Source organism: Myiozetetes cayanensis, unplaced genomic scaffold (genome assembly GCF_022539395.1).
Source record: "Myiozetetes cayanensis isolate MyiCay16 unplaced genomic scaffold, myiCay2020 scf23, whole genome shotgun sequence".
NCBI classification, from domain to species: domain Eukaryota; kingdom Metazoa; phylum Chordata; class Aves; order Passeriformes; family Tyrannidae; genus Myiozetetes; species Myiozetetes cayanensis.
Genome location: NW_026087445.1, coordinates 6,406,735 through 6,424,472, shown reverse-complemented (window position 1 = coordinate 6,424,472; position 17,738 = coordinate 6,406,735). Strand labels below are relative to the sequence as shown.

The 17,738-nt window shown below is 40.6% G+C and overlaps 1 protein-coding gene across 1 annotated transcript in view; it reads left to right on the top strand.

Annotated features, from left to right (window-relative positions):
- Nucleotides 1-17,738, top strand: part of MED27 (mediator complex subunit 27) — an 84,189-nt gene that overhangs the window by 54,380 nt on the left and 12,071 nt on the right. Inside the window, exons 4-5 of the mRNA XM_050320265.1 lie at nucleotides 4,172-4,265; nucleotides 13,288-13,395. Of these exons, the coding sequence (XP_050176222.1) occupies nucleotides 4,172-4,265; nucleotides 13,288-13,395 (202 nt within the window). The remainder of the gene's footprint in view (nucleotides 1-4,171; nucleotides 4,266-13,287; nucleotides 13,396-17,738) is intronic.

The window sequence follows — 17,738 nt, the reverse complement described above, 5'->3', positions numbered from 1 at the left end:
AGACCTCCTTGGAAAATGCTTATTAATACCTGTATTTCTGATCTGGAAATTGTTGTGTTGAGTGGATAAAGTGAACAGCATGCCAGTGAAACACTGTGGGATAAATGCCATTTAAGTCTTGTCTAAGCTGTTAAACATCACACTAACACTGGATTGCTGGATCTAATCCAGTAAAAATTAGAAAAAAAATAAAAAAAAAGAGGTCACATCAGAGAGCTAAGCCATCTGTCCAGTGTGGAACTGAAAGGCATTTATAATTAATTCCTTTTCTATACTGATGTCTTTTGGGGGGGCCTTTATGTGAATCAAAGTGATGGCACCAGACCATTTATCTGCAGAAATGGTTCCTGGATTATTTCTACATTGTCAGCCTGATGTTTTAGCACTGAAACTTCTCAGTGAGTGTTTTGCATAGATAATTAGGCCTTTCTAAACAGTATTTTCTAACTGGCTTCAGAAATGTCTTCTTGTCTGGTCCAGGCATTGTTCCTCTAATAGAGACCAGAGGATTTATGGATGCACTTACTGGAAAAATGGCAGAGATATTTTTCAATGAGTGTCTCTGTTACTTTATTGCTTTAATACTTGGTAAGATTTAATGAGGGGAGTCTTGTTGGTCAAGTCCATTGTTCTTTTGTGACTGGGATGCTCATGGATCTGGATTAGGAGATGCACATGGATCTGGAGTGGGACTCAGGCATTAATGAAGTTACTGGAAGCTTTTTTGAATTGAATGGGACTAACTTTGAGTGTTGCAACAAGTTGCCTTTTGAGGCCTAGAAGAATAAATAATATGAAATTCTATCTGTAAAGAGTTTAAATACTGTGCTGTAACACAGGAATTACTGGGTATGATCCTTTGCAGTCTGGCTTCAGACCTTTTTGAGCACCCTTTGCATCAGAGGAGGTGTGTCTAGACACTCTGTTCAGCCCTTTGTAGGTGAAACAATGCCTGTTCTAGTACACAAAATTTCAGCTTGTGCTTAATTCTGAGAATGTCATTAATTCCTTTTTTCTTAAGAGGAAAATAGGCCAAATGCTTGAGCAAATCTATTTCCATTTGCTTTTCCCTGCTCTGAATTATTCCTTCTGGGTTTGTAAATGCTCCTTCCAACCAGCATCTTTTGTATGTAGGAGAGAGCTGAGATATGGGAAGGACGTCAGAACTTACAAGTGCTCATTGGCAAAGTAAAATTAGACTTTTCTCCATCCTCAAGTGCTTCACTTCTCTGAGACTGGGCAAGAGGTTCTGGAACATAAATAGGAACTATCATATTTTTGAGCTAAAACTGGACAGAGATGTGTAAGTTGCGACTCTGCTTATTTTGGCACTAAATTAGCGTGGTTCAGTTCTGCAAAATAAGTTCCAGACAGCATCTTTTTCTCTGACCCTTTTTCCAGACAGCCTCAGGAGTGCACTTTATCTTGTCTTTATCATGTGTTCCTCAGTTTTTTTTCTCTGAAGTCATCACTAGTTACACTTTTACATTACTTTGCTGCTTCTGATTTATCATATCCATCCATCCCTTCGCAAGATGTTTTACCAGATGTCCTCTCTGAAGGGCAAATCTGTAGAAGAATTTTGCCTTAGATTAGGTTGTTTGTCATTTTATATTTGAGGCCACCACATAGTCGGGCTAATTTAGTAATTATATATGGATCTTTGAAGAATCCTTCTGTTCTGATGAGTGCTCAGGAAAGCCTGATGTCTACTTGGAAAAAAGGCAAAACAATGCTACATGTATCATGCTCTTTTATCCTATTGGCCTTGGATCTTCTCTGACATCCCAATGACTGAGAAGGAAAATGCTCCCAGTGTGGATGGTCCTGATAGAGTTGCCAAAGTATTTCCTGAAGCACCTGGGTTTAATTTTCTTTTTTGTCAGCTGATCTGTGAAAAGTGGTACAAAATTAACAGGCTTCTGAGCCCAGAAGGTTGTGGTAAGTCACCTGTAAGTGGTTTCAGAAGCTGATTAATACAAATGAAAAGATTTTTGGATTGCTCTATGTGTGATTTCATTTAAAGGGAAGACTTCACAGCTCTCTGTGAATTCCCTGTTCCACCTTATACTGCTCAGGTAGTACAGGGCGACAGTTGGGTTTGGGTCAGGTTTTAAGCCTCGTGGTCAAGACAAGTTTTACATTTTAAAAATAATCCTATCTAAGAAAGATTTCGAAGAATTGATTACCTCCACCCAGCCTGGATCCCATTTTCAAAGGATGTCTGCTGGGATTAAGCAGATGAAATGCCTGAGTCCAGCTGTTGTTCACGTGATTTAAAATGACTTGAATTTTCCATCCTTAATGCACTGTGTCAGTGTCTCGTTTTATGCAACTTCATATTTTGTTTGTCTTTAACTTCTTATTGCCCAAAGCTTGGAAGAACTTTGGAACACTTAAGGTGTGCAATAATCTGCATTGTGGTGTGTGAGGCTGTGCTGATGGAGAACCACAGACCCTCTCCCTCCTGTACCACAGTCAGTCATCTCTGTCCACTCCCCACAAGCAAGAGATTAATTTATCTGTGGAGCCTGGAGTAATTGCATTTACAAAACAACATCAACTCTCATGCTTTCTAAACTAAGTGTGGGGTTCAGTAACGTTTCCAGTCAGTTGGGTGTGTGCTGTTGATGTGTAGTTTGCTCATCCTGGAGCAGTGTCTTTCGTGCCTCCTCTTCCCAAGTGCTGAGGAAGTTCTTGGCTTCTGGGTGTTTTGGCTTTGCTTATCAGCAGCAAGTGTTAATGAGTCACTGCAGCGAATGGGGGAACTTTCTTGTGCACAGCGTGGATTAAGGATTTTATGCAAAGTTGTCATAACTCATTTCATTCTTTAGTTACTTTTAAAAGTGGGCTGATTTAACCAGCTGTGGAAGTGTAGCTTTCCTGATTTGATTTTATTTTTTTCTGGTTATTTTAATCCTTTGCTTTGTAAAGCAGCGATTGGAGCATAGGGGGTTTTAGCACTAACATTAGAACTGAATTACACTGAAGAGCAAGAATTCAATATTTTTGGCCTTTATTTAAACAGATTAAAGGGAAACAATTAGATGTTTTAGTTTTACTGTTAATCTAACTCGGGCAACCAATTTTTTCCAAAGTCTTTTTTCTTTTTTTTTTTCTTTTTTTTTCCCAGAGCACAAATGTGGCTTAGCATGAAAACAGTTTTATTGATGAATTTATTCATGCATCTGATCAAGCTGCAGAGTTTGCAGATGAATGTTGAGCAACCTGCTCTAGTGGAAGGCATCCCTGCCCGTGGCAGGGGGTTGGAATGAGATGAGCTTTAAGGTCCTTTCCAAACCAAACCATTCTGTGTTTCTGTGATAACAAGGGAGGTGCTCCTCCCTTCTGCTGGGTACCTCAGGAGAACCAAAAACAGTACCAGAGGACAGGTCCGAGCACAGACTGTCCTGTAAATACTCTCTGCTAAAGCAAATATTTGGATTTTAATGTGCCCAGAGGAGTGGCTGAAGGATCTGAGGCTTGCCCATGGGATGGGGTGATGTGCCCTGGGAAACCAGGTCTCCCTAAGTGTTAATGGATGTCAGCTCTTAATTTGATCTCAGGGAACAAGACAAGTGCATGCTGGCTCACCTTGGCCTGCAGAAGCAGGAGGGTTATACCCAGCAGGGAAGGATGTTATTTTACCTTTGTGTTTGATCACTCCAGAGGAACTCCTGCAATGTGCTTGGCAATTTCAGAGTCACCAGTGCATGAAATAAATTGGAAAGATTCGGGGGAAAAAAAAAGCACCCCGAAGAATAGTCTAAAGACTTTGATAAAACCTCTATCAGTTTAGTTCATCAAAGAGAGAGTAAGGACGTGACAGCCTCTGCATTCCTATGATGGAAGAGTAATTTTGATCATGTGTCCTTCGACCCCCCTGAGGAGAAGGTATAGAAATACAGTGGCAGGAGTTTGAGTCTGACAGATTTGGACTAAAAATTGCCTGGTTTTAAGGGCAGAGTAATTAATTTTCAAAACCACTTGCGTAGGGCTTTGGTTTGTTTCCTGTTATCAATGACTCCTTGAATTATACTGGCATGTGCTTTTGAAAAACAAGCAGAATTAATTCAGGAAAGTCCCATGAACATTGTTATAAAGGAGTAATAATCCCTGTGTGTGAGAAGGAGCCCGTGTGCTAATGCTGCTGTTTTGGTTTGGTTGGCAGATACGTTGATGATGTGATCAGTCGGATTGATAGGATGTTCCCTGAAATGTCTATCCAGCTATCCCGGCCAAATGGAACCTCTGCAATGCTTCTGGTGAGTTGGATCGCTTAATCCCCCCTTGAGTTGAATTTCTGAACAGGTTGAATCACTGTCCCTAAAATGCTGGTTATTAAAGATAATTCCTTTTGTTTTCTTTTTTTTAGAAACATACAATTTATTTGTCACAGCAGTGCAGCTTCTTTCTTGCTCTTAGGCAAATGAGTGATAAAAAGAATTTCCCCTTTCAATGAAAGATCTATTGCCTTTTTTATTGTTAAATGTGATTGTAGAAATATGAGCACAAACTCAAATATTCACCGTGGTTTTCAGCAGACTTGGCAATGAGTGAGTCTTAATCATGATAATTAAGAAGGAAGAGAGTGTTGTGAGGAAGAAAAGAAGAAGGAAACCAGTATGATTTAAATTTGTTCACATTGTTCTCGGGTCAGTGAGTTTCTGTTTTATGATGAAGTTAAGAATTTGCCTTTGAAGTAAATGAGCAGTAAAGGCTGGTCTAGAGATAAACAAGACCAATACATTCGACTTATTTCTGCCTGGCCAAGCAGGATTTCATTCCAGAGGAACCCGTTGTTCACATCCATTTCCATGGGCAGCTGTTGTTCTCATACAGGAGAAGTCTGTAAAGCTCCTACTCTGAGGCAGCAGCGTGGAAGTGGAGTCCATAGTGTGGCAGGTGGATGCTGATTTTCTCCAAGTAGTCACATCTTTTGCCAAATTTTAAATGAAACTGGAAAATACACCATATACACAGATATTTTGTCAAAACAAAACTGATGAGTCGATGTAAGTCAATGTTAGGACTGCGCCTCAAATTTTATATTGTGAGTTTATTGGCTGTAAAACACTACTATGGTTAGATTTTTGCTTGTATTTTTCTCTGTTGATTTCTCTATAGTAAGTCTTGCTGTGATTAATTTTAATTTTAAATTATTTTGAATTGTGGTTGGTTTTAATTAATCAACTGTCTAACATCTCGTTATTAACTTTCTTTGAACAGCCTCAAATTCACAAGAGATTAACTTGAGTCAGAGGTTAAAATAAACAGCTGGCATTAAAACATTTAATCTGCAATTGTTGGATTCACCGAGTGGAACAATATATTCCAGAAAAGAATGGAATCCATCAGTGCAGCCTTAAGAAGCTATAAGTCTTGGGAGTTTTTGCATTTCTGCTTAAGCTGAGTTTATATTCATCTTTTTGCTATAGAAAAATGTCTGGGTTTGCTTCTTTGGAAACCCTTTCCATTCTCTGAGAGCCCCTCTTTGCATATAGAAGTCCCTTGTACTTCTGATGGCTTTTTGAGGTCAGAAAATAGATAGATGATGCTGTACAAGATTCAGGCACAATTAGGACATAAGGTAAATTATCTTGGATGTGACTAAGGAATAAGGTAGGGTGGTAAGTGTAAAGGAAGCCCCTTTTTCCAGCAGCAGTAATGGAGTGAATTCCATGTGGCAGTTGCTCCCTAAATCAAGGACATTTTTGTTGCTACAAGATCGCAGCCCCGTGTTGAACCAGTGCTATGCATATTTCCCTTGGATCAGAGATCAAAAAGATTGTTTTTAAAGTATTTTTGTATGTGGTTGTGTGATGGGTTTATCATTTTTTCTTTCAGGCAGGTTTTCCCTCTTCCCCATCTGTCTCAGTTGATGTTGCCAATATGGCACTTTCCATCTGGCCCTGACTGCTACAAAAGCTTTTGCTGTTTTCAGGCACAGATCCTTCAGGAAAAGGTGCTGCAGGATGGGCAGTGTGAGAGCACCACCCCCAGAAGGAGGAAGGTTTCATCACCACTTGTGATTTCTCACTCTGAACTTAGCCCAAGTTACATCTGGAGCTGCTCCCTTGCAGCAGGGTGGTTTACCACAAGACCAAAGTGTTCAGATAGCGCTCATTTTATTTAAAAATATTTGACAACCATCCTGTTTGCCCAGAGTTAATTAACTGACTGTATAATCTCAGCCATTTTCATCCTTGCACTGTTCATGTCATACCTGATGTTGCTCATGGAAGTCCTTGATGTAAAAAGTCTGGTTTTCATGACATCTTCAAACACAATCATTCCAGCTACCAGAAAAAAGAACATGTATTCATCTTCAAAGGCACTGGTAAGCACTATCCATGTCTTAAGAATGTGTAAATGATTGGAAGGGGATGGGGAAGAAGGGAGACTCCTTGAAACTTCAGAAATGTTGGGGCCTTTGCCAAACAAATGATCTTTAGGGAAAAGACCCAGTACAGCAAGTTCCATCCCCGGGCTCTACAGCTTCACGTGCACAGGGAAATCAGTTCACGTCCTCAGCTGTAGAGGTGGGACTTGCACACTGGTAAGATTCATCTGGTGTTTCAAGAGGATGTGTTTCTCTTCAAGAAAGACAAAGAGCTACTGGAGAGGGTCCAGCAAAGGCCACAAAGATGAATAAGGAACTGGAGAGAGTGTGGGAGCTGGGCCTGGTTCATCTGGAGAAGACTGAGAGGGGATCTCACTAATCATCTCATCCAAGAGGGTGGTGCCAGGCTCTTTTTGGTGGTGCCCAGTGTCAGGATGAGGAGCAGTGGCCATAAACTAAAACACAGAAAGCTCCACCTCAAAGTGAAGAAGAACTTCTTTATGATGAGGGTGGCAGAGCACTGGAACAGCTGCCCAGGGAGGGCGTCGAGTCTCCCTCTCTGGGACATCCCAAACCCACTTGGACACGTTCTGTGTCACCTGCTGCAGGTAACCCTACCCTGGCAGGGGGGTTGGACTGGGTGATCTCCAGAGGTCCCTTCCAACCCCAAAAATTCTGTGAGTCCGTAACAATCAGCAGCTTTGGGAGCCTGTTGGTCAGACTCTGCTGATGAGTGACCCTTGTGCTCAGCTGGGCTCTCCTGAGCAGGGCACAGCTCTCACAGACACTGGGAACTCTAAGCAAAAATCAAAATAAACTGTTTCTGAGATCATGAATGCTGTGTCCTGAAAAGTTGCAACCTGCCAGTCCTGGAAGGTTTCTGCTTCCTCAGACAATCAGGAGGGTTTTTATGTTTCAGATTTACACGCAGCAATTGTTCCTCATTACTCTGGATTTGTGCTGCACAGGCCAAGCACATAAATAATTGAACCTTTTCAGAGCCCTGTGAAATCCTGGGCTGATTTTAAAGGCAGTTTATCGTGGCTTTTCAAGGTGCTGTTTAATCCCAATCTTCAGGAGTGATTTTTCAATTAAGCTTTTAATCACACTCAGTATAAAATAGACTAAACATAGAATTATATCAGCTTTAAGAACTGTGTTATGCAAAATTAATTTCCAGCAGCAGCAGAGGGAACTGTGGACTCCTTAAGGTTTTTGTGAGATTTCGTTGGTGAAATGCCAGATTGTAAATAGATAAACTTCATCTTATATATTAAGAAAACATTAACTGATTTTTAATTAACAAAGAACACCTAGATTATTACTTTTAGTTAATAATTAGTTGTATCCCTAGATACATACTACTTTTTTTCTGATACAGTAGTCACACCATCAAATTATTTGGATTGTTTCACACACTTTGTTTCTGTTACCAAAATTAAAATATTATTTTATGTGAAAAGAATCCTGGGTACAATTCATTCATCCATATCAGAAATGCTTTATTAAACAGTAAAATTTAGCCCTACTTTTCCAGCTGACAAATATGACTTCCTTAACATCATGTACCCAGCTACTCCTGCTCAGGGGTAGAAACTTATTTTCCTGTCTACATCTGGGAATTATTTTGTCTTTCAGTTCTTTGTATCCCCAGTATTTGTAAAGAACTCCTACAAAAGTTACAAACTGGGTAAATAGTTTTGGAGATAACTGAATTGTTTTCTGCAATTTCTGTTTCTAAAGCATAATGATATGTGTAAGTAACTTCCAGTTGGAAAAACTGAATTGTTTCTGTCAAAGTCATGGCAGAAATGATGATTTCTTCTCTTCAGGTTGTCTTAAAAATTTTTGATTCTAAACTAATTTTTATGAATTTCTGCTGTTGCTGCTGAGATTTTTAATAGACCTCTCATATAAAAATACGAAACAGGTTTTTATACGATTTTATTCATTCTCCATAAAATCAGACACATTTGCATTTGAACTTTCAGATCTTGTTCCCAGCATTTTAAGCAGTCTGATTGTATGGCAGTGGGTTGTATTAATTGCAAATAGGCCAGACATCTGTTCACTGAATAATTCCTTGTGTCTCATTTTTGTTTATCAGTGTTTTACATAAAATCATTATTTTTGCTGGGAAAATGGATCCTGAAATTTATTATTTGCTCATTAAGAAAGGCTCCAAACTGATTTCTGTGCAGGAGACCCAGATGTTGGAGAACTGGGGAGGAGGGAGGGAGGATTTGCAAAGTGATTTGAAATCAATACTGGTGTTGTATTGGTTGGAAACACTTCAGTGCTGTTATTTCCAAAACAATCTTTTCTCCAAAATTCTTTGCAGTGTAAGCATTTCTCCTTGCCTGTTTATTAGGATGGGTTATTAGGAAAACCAGAGCACTGGATAAAAGGCAGGTTCATGGAAGGGATATGGATCTGATGGTCATGTTTGGTGGCTGAAGCACCTCATTTTTAGTCCCTTAGGATGAATATTCATTTAGGGATTTACTGCCTTGGAGACATTAGCTTGGTTGTGGTGGTTGATGGAACTCCTGGGATGTTTCAGGATCTCTTGGGTGAGCTGGAGGAATCACTCCTGAGCTCACACTGGGACTCGTGACTGCAGTGGCTTCAGAGTTTGTGCCTTAAGAGGGAAAAGCAGCATTTGAACAGCATTAAAACCAGCAATTGAGGTGAAATATGCAGGGCAAGGATGTCTTGAATTAACAAAGAGGTTGTCAAGTAAATTGTAAATCATTCTTTGCTTGTCTAATATAAGAATGAGTAAGATGAGGAATGACCTTTTGATGGGAAAGGGAACAAGGCGTGTGAGAAGTGTCCTCAGCTTTGCTCCCTCCACGGGGTTACTGTGCCTAAAGCCTCACAGGTGTGTATTGATATTCCCATAGATTTACACTGTGCAAGATCAAACATGGGCTTCATCTCTGTAAAATTCCCAGTGTGCTGTAATTTAGCATGGAAAAAAGTTTCATTTCCTTTAGCAAAGTTGGACTGGTGTGACCCTTTGGTAAATGTCACTGGCCACTGGCAAAATCTGTCCTTGAACCTTTGAACAAAATCCTGGGGCAGGTTTTTGTGCCTTATTAAGAGAATATGGAGTGTTACCGAGGGAGAAGAGCACCAGCTCATCCCTAATATGGTGAAATCATTTAAAGTCCTTCATTTATGTTGACTTTTTATCAGGCACTATTGCAATTAGGTTAGGCTAATGAAAGGTAAATTCCAGCCCTTGCATAAAAAAAGAAATCCTTGTAAAGAACCTAATTAGTATGTTTGTTTATTTAGACTCTAATGGCTTAATTGCATCTTATCTTGCTATTTACAAATAGGCATCATTAAAGAATAATGAGCATGTGAGGGGAAGCTCAGCCTTCACACCAGCAGCAGATGAGACATAAAAAAATGAGGGAAAAAATAACTTAGTTTGAAAGTCTGGGTATTTGGGGGGTTTTTTAACTTTATTTTTAATACAAAACCTTATTTTTCAGCGTGTATAAATATGATTTCCACGCATTGTAGAGATTAGTAAGAAAGATCTGCAAGTGGGAGGATGAGCTTCTGGCTGGTTCTGTGGCAAGGAGCAGGTGTCTGGCCTTTTGCTGGAAATCTGTAGCTTGGTTCTGTCTCTGCTTGGATGTTGCCTTATTTCTGAGGTGAATAAAAACCACACACAAACTTGTGCTCCTTTTTATAGAAGCAGGGAGGTGCCCATGTTAACCGAAAAGAATGTTTTCTTTCTTTTAGCTCTGCATTGCAGAGCATCTGCAGCTCAAATCAGCAGCAAATTCCCTGGAATGCTGAGGGGAAAGCTGCAGCTTTGGGAGTTTTTTGCAAAGTGTTGGAGCTCTTGGTGTTGTCAGCACACATTTTCCTGATACCAAACTTAAATGAATTTTAAGAAAGAACGTTTGTTAATGCGTTGTTTAAATGGTTCATAAAAGGGCTTTTCACTTGCTATTGGTTTCAGTGAGGAGGCAAAATTAAAGGAGGGGAGGTGGTCAAGCTGTTGTGCCATGGTAAATTGATTTTCATCCTTTTCTCATTTGGACCCTGGTTCTGCCTTACTTGGAAAGGTGCTTATTTCTTTTCCCATTATAAGTGATGTTAAATAGGAACTTTTTTAGCAGTCTTACAAGAAATTATCTAAGTCATCCTCCCTGATTATTCCGTTTCCCCTTCCCCCTTTCTTGGCATACTGTGTCTGTCAGATGCTCCTTGAGATTTATCTTGGTGATAGACAAAATATTTTTAAAACTGGGATATTTCAAGAAGATTTTTATTTTATATATCTTTGTCAGAAAAGCTGCATAATATTGCAGATTTCAATCAGCTGCCTGTCCTACCTTCTTCTGGAGCTTTCCATTTTAGGAAGCAGGGGATTTATGAATAACTTAACTGCCTGAATTTAGTATACTTTAGTTAAAAGGAAGTTAGAAATACATTGTTATTACACAGAGCCCAAAACAGAAGCTGCAGAAGTATTTAACTTGCAACTGTTCCATTTTCAGCACACAGAACTGTGGGGCATATTTTTTCATTCATATTAATTGAATTTTAAAGTGACCTTGTACATGTATTGATTTGAATTAAAATTTTGTACATCAAGGACGAGTTGGCATATATCCTTCAGGCAAAATATTAAAAAGCCAAGTGCTGTCTTAACAGGATATCGACAGGAGAAGTTGAAATTTAATAGGAAAAGGTGGCTTAGAAAGGAAATTGTTGCCTTTTTGTCACAATTGAGAGGTATCTTTTCTGTATAAGCAAAGAAATTTCTTTCAGTTGGTACCTGTGGAAATGCAGGGACGTTTCAGTGCCTGTTAAATAGGGACCATCTGGATGAGTCTTGACCTCCAGGAGAAACCTGCACTGCTGGAGCTTGGAGTAGAGCTATCAAATTACTGTTTTACCAAAGCCATTGGTTTGTTATTGCCTTCTTTCAGGTGATCCATAGGGACACAGTTGTATGACTGTCGTGTAAATTTGATTCCATACAGAGATCTTTTCTGAACACAGAGCCCAAGCAGCCACGTAGAGCAGGAATTGAAAGAAAATGGTTTGCTGAAAAACACGATCTGAAAAATATGTGTGAGTCGAACAGAAACATCAAGTCCTGAGAATAGTTACAAATCTTGATTACTAGAGGAAAAAATAAAGGGTGTTGCATTTACTGTGTATACAATATGGAATGGTTTTCACCCTGAAAATAGCTGTGGAACATGCTTTTGGCTTTGAAATCCAACAGCATCCTCCGGTCTGGTGACAGGCTGTTGTTCATTCTTTGTACTACTACCCTCATTCTTTCGGTGCTGTTAAAATGATGAACTGTAATTTCTCTGAGCTACGCTTAGTTCTACAAAATTTCTGCTTCTGTCACACTTAACTAATGATGCAGTCCTACAAAAATCATCTGAAAGTCTTGATCTGTCTCCCAGCCAGCGGAAAATCTATGGGAGTCCTGCTCAGGGCAGGAGTGGTACAAAATAGCTGGAGTGCCACACACGGGATTTTTCAGCTTGTTACATTCCACTCTTCACTCTGAGGGTTAGTTCATGAGCTGACTGACAAAGTTTAGACTCTGTACTAGAATTCTCCCTGTCCCAGGCCAAAGGCTTCCCATCAGGATTTGTAGCTCTGCCTTGCTGTTTTGTGATTATAAATGCAGTATTTACAGTAGTCTGGGTAACTTCTGCAAACCTCTGTATGGTCACCTCATTCCTACCCCCATTTCCCCTCCCAACCCTCCTCTAGGACTTCCTGCATCTGGTTTGAGTGGAGCCTTCGTGCCATATTTTCCATCCTCCTCCTTAGAGGGAAAAGCATCTTGGCACTTCAGAGCCTTTAAGTTATTCAGCACCAGGTTGGGGTTACTTGTGTTGGAACAAGGTGTTGGGAAGGAAGCAATTGCAGAAGTTAGAAAGCAAAAACATGTAACAAATCATTAAAGATGAATATTGACTGGTGCCTTCGGGTGTGGATTTGTCTGCTGAGGTCAGCAGTGAAAAACCACAGTTGTTCTAGGGTGTGTTAATCTCTACAGGATGAAATGTTGTGACATGGACAGAAAATGAGCTGCTGCTGGTTGGGAAATATTAAAATGAACCAATTGTTTCTTTTTTCTCTCGGTTCTGTGCTTTTGTGGGTGAGGAAAAACTCTCTAATAATCTCTGTATAACAAAACACAAAGAATTCTTGTTAGACACACATCTTAACCATATTGAAGTGCAAGTTCATCTTTGAAATGTAAATTGATTTTTAGATTAAAATGCCTTCATTATTGCATTTTTGTCAATAATACAATTTAGGCTTATTTCTGTTGTTACACTCCAACTGACCTTATATGTTTTCCATGATACTAGTTTTATGCTTTGCACTTTAGCACTTTGACAGGAGAAAATTAAACCTTTGAAAATGTAACATTTTTACTTTAAGCTGTAGTTTCCTTTGAAATAATTTTACATTTTTATTGGACCAAAAATGTTTTCCATTAAACTCATGGCATGCTTTTACAAGCCAGCATTAGGAGAGTCCGATTCTTCTTTCAAATTGTGCTTCTCTAAGTGGACTTATATTGGAGAATATCAAATTCATCGAAAATAATCACATTTGCCCATTGTTTTTGACAAGTTATTGAGTTGTGGTGTTAATAAAATGGAGAGAATTGCTTGGCAGTGTCATGTCTGCACAAGGGAATTCTGTGAACTCATACATTTTCAGTTGCAAATGAATGTTTGTTTGTTCTGCACTTTATAGTCTCTCTCCTCCTCATAACACACACTGCTTTTAGATCTTTTATTTTGGTCTCTCTATAAAATATTGAAAACTGAAATTGCATCAACTTAAGCTGTTAGCTTGATGGTCTTATGAATTCAGACACCATCAACTCGCCTTCAGCTTGTTTTTGTCCTTCTCCTGTTCCTTCCCAGGTTACCTTAGGAAAAGTGTTAAAAGTGATAGTGGTGATGAGGAGCCTCTTCATTGACCGGACAATCGTCAAAGGGTACAACGAGAATGTCTACACTGAAGATGGCAAGGTGGGTTATTGCACATCCGGCCACATCACATCTCATTTTTACCTGGTATTTACATGGCAGAAATCAGGGATCCCCTCACAAGTACCCTGGAAACATAAAGCTGGCAAAGGCTGTGGGTGTTTGCAGAATGCACTGGTTTCAGTTTGTCGTGCTTTGCTTGAATTTTGCATACCCAAATCTCTGGCTTCTTTCTGAGCACCGAAGCCTTTGCTTGAATTTCTAATTTATCACCTTAGACCCCCATTGCTGCATTAGTAGTGTCTGCTGAGAAAACCTTTTTGCAGTGTAGCAGCACATCAACAGCCCAAGGTTCAGCTTTCTCTTTTCTGGGAGCCACTGGGGAATCCTGGGCTGGTTTTGTGCTCAACAAACACAAGAGAGGATCTTGCGTAGGTGAGTCCCCACTAATTTGCCCGTCAGTGGCAGCTACTAAAGCAAGTGTTACCTGCTTCCACAAGTGATTTGTGTTGTGAACAGTTCACCCTGCTTGAACCCTGCACACACTCCATATGGTTCTCTTTAGTGCATCAGGAGATGTTAACGGGACCTGACGGCCTTCAGCTCCGCTTGGTTCTCTTTCCAGGGTGGAATGGTCTCTCTTACAGGGACATCCGCCAGGACTCTCCGTTGCCAGTGACAGCACTAAATACCTCCATGTTTCACATGGTCTCTCTGGAGCTTTCCCTTCTGATTATAAAGCCTATTAAAATAAAAAGTTCATTATGTCAAGATGAGTATTTGGCACCCATAGGCCATGTTATAATGAGGTGAGACTTCTTTTCCTTTCAGAAGTGATAACTGTGTTTTAGCACACAGAATCACGTTGTGTACTGACCCAGAGTTCAGTGGCTCTGAGTCTGAGCCTCTGTTCTCTGGAAAAGGCCAGGAGCTGAGCTGCTGATGGAGATAGTGCAGCTGCATTTCCCAGGTGAGAGATTCTCCCTCGAAGGGCAGGGGACTGGCCTAAGAAGTCGTAAAATAAAAACTGCTGGATTTTGATTTGCATTATTCAAATGTGCAGGTTTAAATACCAGTTTGCCACAGAAGCAGCTGCTCTGCACTCCCTCTATATTAGCATATAAATACAGAGTTACAGCCCCAGCCCCTGTTCACCCCAAGTTCTGCACAGAAGGGCAATGATGGTCTCCCAAAAGAGCAGTGACAGTGCGTGATGGACTCCTGTGTCACGCTTCATTTGGGTGTGCTCGTTTTCTCTGATGAATCCAGTTTCCTTTGAAGCTCCCTTGAAATACAATAATGCTCTATGTGCTGAAAAGCTAAGTAAGGAGTTCCTTTCTGAAACTCAGCATCTGGCGTTGGGCTTCTGTTTAGCTCAAGGTTAACTCTCCCCAGAGCCCCACACTGTTCCTCTGGCGCCGTTTGCTGCGTGGGGAGAGCAGGACCTGCCAAGGCCAGCTCTGGGCACGGGGCACTAACCTTTGCCTGCTGTCAGTGGGGAGCAGCTCAGCTCCTCCAGAGCATCAGTGTTAACACCTGGCTTATCTTCTTGCTTTAAGCCAGTCTGCAAGGGAGTCTGTTTTCTACTGATTTAGCTTTCTGTGTCCAACCCTGGGCTGTGAGGCTGCTCTCAGGGGCGTCCCTCCCTCGACCTTTCCGTGGCAATCTGCTATTCCACTGGGCATCCCGGGGCTTTTGCAAACCTGAAGGTCTGTGCTTCAGGTATAAATAGGAACATTTCATTTGACTTAAGTAGAATTGCAGTTGCAGCCGCTTAAATCATGAGTAAATTTGGCTTGGAAGATTAAATAAATGCGTAGCTTGCTCGTTTTGCCAACTGGAGCACATATTGACAAACAGTGAGCTCCTTTTTTTTTTTCCCCTAATTAACTACACTGGTAATTGGAGAATAAGAATAAGATTGTGCTCTTGCAATGATTTGCTTTCCTCGTTGTGCCTGCTGGGAATGAGCGATTACAGTGAGTTACAAACACAGTCCATTGCAATTCCTCCCCTGTCACAACAGATGCTGTTGGGAAAGTACTTCAGTGAGGTTTCACCATACGATTCTGACTTCTCAGTTTGTAGCCTGGTAGCATGAAAAATGCACTAGCATTCAGGAGAGACACGGAAGAGTAAGAAAAACATCAGTGAGTATCATCTTTATTAAATACCAGAAATATGGAGAACCCTCAGGAACACAGTAGGAGGTGATCGTTTTTCCAGTGAGCAGTTTAAACAGTTATTGTCGAATTGGGAGTTAGCTTATATATTCCCAGGAAGCATTTAATATTTGTAAACAGCAGTGAGAAGATGAACTAGGTGCTTATCATACAATATGGCAGTGCTGAAGTGCCTGTCTTTTCTGTGAGCCACGTTGAAGAAGTGACACTGGATAAGTAGTTGTGCTTTTTAAGTAAAATAGCTGGATGAAGGTCTGTTGAGTCACCCTCCAAACTGCACAAGTTGGAAGGTCCTTTAAGTAAAAAAAAAATGAAATTCAGTGGGGGACTTTGTCCAAGCACAGCGGGGTTTGGGGCAACCAGATGTTTATTCAGTGGTACTCAACAAAAGAGGAACTGGGAATCACTGGTCACACAGACAGTAAGTGAGAAAGGGACTGTGCTAAATAGGCCAAAGATTTCCTTGCTGATAAGGCAGTCATCATTTCTTACTGAAAATACACTGTTTTAGCAAATTTTGCATCATTGGGAAGAAAAAGGAAAGAGATGAGTGCAAACAGCAGAGGTGTTATAGCCTTCTGGTCCTTTAGTCAGGCAAATCTAGGAGAAAAGTCCACAAATATGGGAGTTTCTCATAGCTGGGGAACTGCGTGGGGACACACCAGCAGGTACCCAGGAAAGGTGACACTGCATTTTCCACATTGCTTTATCTTGCTGTTTCCTCACATGTTGTGCTGTGTAGTTTGACAGGTACTTACAGGAAAGCTTTACGTGGTTTCTGCTGTGAAGTCTGGTTAAATTGGGTCTTCCCTCTTATGGATTGAAATACTTTCAGAATTAAGGTGAAAAAATAGAAATTTCAAGCTTGCAGCGAGTAAAACAAGACACTCCATTCTGGGGTTTTATTTTCAGGCTTTGCTTATACAGACAGAATCGTTGCATTTCTTAAGTGCTTCGTGTACTTCTCTCGTGAATTATTCACAGACCCTGCAGAATATGTCTTTGCCAAGCTGCCAGCTGCATAACTTTGACATTTTTGGTGACACTTTGCAAAAACAATAGGTGAGAACTGGCAGGCTGTGACATGTCTGGGTGCTGTACCTGCTCGCTCTGCAGTCTCTTGCTCACCATCCTAACCCATCATGTCCACCACAGACTTGATGCATTTTAATTAGCCTCGTGATTTTAGTGATGGCACAGTGCCACCCTTAATTTCAAACTGTGACATGCTCATTGTGCACTGGAATTTAACCATGGGTAGTAAATTAATTACTGGTGTTGTCCCAATTCTGGAATAAATGAAGCCATGTCTCACAGGGGCAGGTGGATGGTCAGCTGAGCCATTAGAAGCCCTAGTCTACCACTAAAAATAAAAACATCTTGGGAATCTTGGGCATAATAATTCCATGCTTTCCTTTGTAAGTCGAGGCCAAGAACCACCTTGACAGGGCGTAGTTGGAGTGGGTACTTCACATCACTGCCAAATTCCCGTTTTTTGCATCCCTTAGACTTAGCTAAAGAAACACAAGTGTCTCAGTTGAATTCTCATGATAAGGAACTCGGGTTATGTTAATGCTATGGCTTCATTAATTACCCCATATCAATAAGAAAAGGCAGCTTTTAGCCTCCTAGCGTAAGAGAGGAAAAGAAATAGTCGTATCAAAGGAAAGCTTCAAAGACAGGCAGAGCTGTCTCTCGGGTAATTTCTGATCCCTGCATTCTCACCACTTCAAAGCTGGATGTGTGTATGTTTGGGTGAAGGGGGGGTTGAATCCGATTTCTCTAATAAGTGTTGGCACCGGACCTGTTTGATATCAGATGCAGGAACGTTCTGATTTGTTATCGCCTTTGAAATCGTTCAGACGACCTTCAGAAAGTGGCCTCTTGTTACAGCTGCTGGGGGTGGGTGGGGAGAGGGGGCACTGGGAAAAAAAGCCCCAGTTTAATTCACATGCAGAGGATGCCCTGAAATTGTGCTTTCAGCAGTTTTTTTAGTTACAAATGTGTGTCTTGATTGAAAGTGAAAAGTTGAAGAATAATAGACCTATAACGATGCATTCTTTAATCTGCCTCTGCCTTAATCCTCAGCTTCAGGGGGAAAGGTGGGCACTCATTTAGGATGTATGTATGGAGGGGGGGGATTGGTGGCTTTTTCTTTTCTTCTTTTCTCTTTCTTTTTTTCTTTCTTTCTTTTTTTATCAT